The sequence below is a fragment of the Otolemur garnettii genome, unplaced genomic scaffold, assembly GCF_000181295.1.
Source record: "Otolemur garnettii isolate 467f Iridium unplaced genomic scaffold, OtoGar3 scaffold00003, whole genome shotgun sequence".
NCBI classification, from domain to species: Eukaryota; Metazoa; Chordata; class Mammalia; order Primates; family Galagidae; genus Otolemur; species Otolemur garnettii.
In genome coordinates this window covers 33,995,021-33,998,080 of record NW_003852398.1, presented here as the reverse complement: position 1 = coordinate 33,998,080, position 3,060 = coordinate 33,995,021, and the positions used below count along the sequence as shown (strand labels likewise).

Here is a 3,060-nt window from a genome sequence, read left to right as displayed (position 1 = left end):
AGCTACTGGGGAGGCTGAGGCAAGAGAATAGCCTGAGCCCAGGAGTTGAAGGTTGCTCTGAGCTGTGACGCCATGGTACTCTACTGACAGCAACATAGTAAGACTCTGTCTCAAAAAAAAAAAAAATCGGGAGGGAGAACAACATGTACTTCAACATTTATTTAATGTTTGCCTAAGGTGAGCTGCTCTAAAAATCTGTGCACAGAATAAAGACTGGAAGGAGATATGTCAAAGTGTTAACTGAAATTACCCCTAGGCAGAAGTGATTTATTCTCTTTTTGTTTATCTACATTTTTCTACATTAACTGAATACTACTTATATAATTTGAAAAAGTTATTCCAAAGCAGAGCTAGTCATTTTTTATATTAGCAAATGAATCTCTGTCTTGCATTCAATTCCATACTGTACAGGCTGTGAGACAAGCTTGGGCCCCTGCCCTACTGGATCCTGGGATCGAGCCCCATGTCTGGACCTTCCTGAATGTATGCTGAATGACTAAATGAACATAAATATTAACCCTTGATGTTTGGAAAATGTAAACCTTAGTTTCCTAAGAGCCTGGGGCCAGAATCAGGCCTTCCTTTGCGTAAGAGTCAGAGAGCTTCAGAAGAAGTGAAGCTTGGAATGAGAAAATCACCGGGGTACATGAGAATGGCTGAAAAGGCTAGCGAATTCACTCAGCATCACCCACCACTTCTAGCTGCAGGTGGGTGCTGGGCTGACCTGGGTTTCATTTCCCAACTTTGCCAGAGTCAGTTGCGTATGACCATGGGGAAACAGCTTAACTTCTCTGAGCCTCCTTTTCCTCTCACAAAGTGGTAAAACAGTAATACTTATCTTGCCGAATCATTGTGAGATTCAGTGAGTTCATACAACCAGTAAAACATTATCATTGTCACAACTTTAAGTGGGGCTTTTATCTGAAGCAGCAAGACCTCAGGCTTTAGCACACTTGTAAATAGCTTTGCAATGGTCCAGCCTGAGAGCACTAAAGGCTTTTCTGCCCTTCTTCCTTCCTTGCCCTCCACTTCTCACCACCCCCTCTGGTCAGTGTCCTCTAGGGGGAGGTAGGAACCATGTGAGAATTGACTCCATAGATTCCGGCCCACAAGTTGCCAACAGAGAGAGTCCAAAGCTACATTTTCTAACCACAGGAGCCATTGAGCCCTTGAAATGTGGCTGGTATGACAGTGGAACAAAACATTTCATTTTATTTAGTTTTAATTAACTTAAATTTAAATAGCCGCATGTGGCTAGTGGCTACCATATGACTAACACAGCTTTAAATTTAAAGCCATACCACTTGTGTTAATAACCATTAGCTGGCCAGGTGGGGTGGTTCACGCCCATAATCCTAGCACTCTGAGAGGCCAAGGCAGGAGGATCACTTGAGTTCAAAGGTTCAAGACCAGCTTGACCAAGGGTGAGACCCTATCTCTACTAAAAACAGAAAAATTATCTGGGCAGGTACCTGTAGTCCCAGCTACTGGGGACGCTGAGGCAGGAGGATTGCTTAAACTCAGGAGTCTGAGGTTGCTGTGGGCTAGGCTGATGCTACTCTAGCCTAGAGTGACGGAGTAAGACTCTGTCTCAAAAAATAATGATAGTAATAATAACCATTAGCTACACAACTTTGGGTAAATTATTAAACATCCCTAGCCCTCAGTTTTTATGAAATGGGAATAGTAAATAGCCCCAATCTCATAAGATTTTTTCATGAGGTACTTAGCACAGGGACTAACACCTAGAAAACACTCAATAAATGTTGTATTTTTTTAACCAAGGGAAGGGAAGTCCCTGCCATGTCGTCAGCGTGTTTGCAGCCAACTGGAATACATCAGAAACAGAAACAGAAAAACCACAGCAAGGGGTGGTCAGACGTGTGGTTTGTTACCTAAAGGAGGCTGACCAATGTCTACAGCAGGGGCAGGGCAGCTAGCAGATTATTGAATTCAAGTTCACATTATGTATTTATTGTCAAAACAGTTGTTTCTGTTTTTCTCTACAAAAAATAGTTGTAGATTGTTTCTCTACAAAAAATTATTTTTGATTCAATTAGAAGTGTTAGCACATTAAAGAGTTGAGTCAGTTCCCATGGTGAAAGGGATATTTAACTACACCAAAGAAATACAAATGAGTGGTTTAGGAGATAAGGGGAAGGAAGTCTCCTGAAGGCAGTCTGGCCCAAATGTTGGCACCCTTCAGTCCCTGATGAGCTAGGTGACTTGGGCAGGCTACTTTACCTTTTTAAGCCTGTTTGCTCATCTGTAAATTGGAGCTAATAACATCTACCTCAAAGGACAGTTTGGAGGCCTAAATGAGAAAATGTGCATGAGAGGCTTTCTCAGTCCCTGGTACACACCAAGACTCAGTAATTGTTCATTATTCTTACAATACTTTTAAAAATTAGTAATGAAAGTAGCACCTGGTCTTTAAACAAACAAATACTTTCTGAGGCTCCAGGGCAGTTAAATGTCGCTGATGTTCTTCCCCAGATATAGAATGGCTGTTTCTGTGCAGTGCTCTGGAGCAGAACCCTGGCCCATGAGGGGACCATGGAGGCAGAAGCAGGGTTGGGTGATCTTGGGGAGTCTCTACCTGTGTGGGGGTCCAGCAGGCTTGACAGCTCTTCTTCTAGCAGCCGCTTCACAGAGAGGTCCTCTTCAGGGTCCAAGGGGCCTTCCTCCTGTTCCAGTTCTGTTTGGCCACCAACCCTGGCACCTGGGCCATCTGAGTCTGGGATTGCATTCCTGGAAAGGAAATCAGCCGGTCCCGGGTGAGGAAATTCCCACCTAGATTCATTCATTTGTGCACACTCATGCTCACATACCCACCCAGGGAACTAGAGACGCTGCCTGGCCTTTGGAGTCAGACCAGTCTGAGTTATGTGATTCCAGTCCTCCTGTTTACCCTGTTTCCTCATCTGTAAAATGGGAGTAATAAATTGCACCCACCTCGTGGGGTGTTGTGAGGACAATATGAGACGTTGTAGGTAAAGGGCTTAATGTGGTACATAGCACACTGTAAGTACTCAACAAAGTGAAAGTGAATTCATTGAT

At 43.7% G+C, this 3,060-nt stretch overlaps 1 protein-coding gene across 1 annotated transcript in view; it reads right to left on the bottom strand.

Annotated features, from left to right (window-relative positions):
* PCDH12 (protocadherin 12) overlaps window positions 1-3,060 on the bottom strand; it is a 13,792-nt gene that overhangs the window by 2,547 nt on the left and 8,185 nt on the right. Inside the window, exon 3 of the mRNA XM_003782096.3 lies at window positions 2,600-2,751. Coding sequence (XP_003782144.2) covers window positions 2,600-2,751 — 152 coding nt within the window. The remainder of the gene's footprint in view (window positions 1-2,599; window positions 2,752-3,060) is intronic.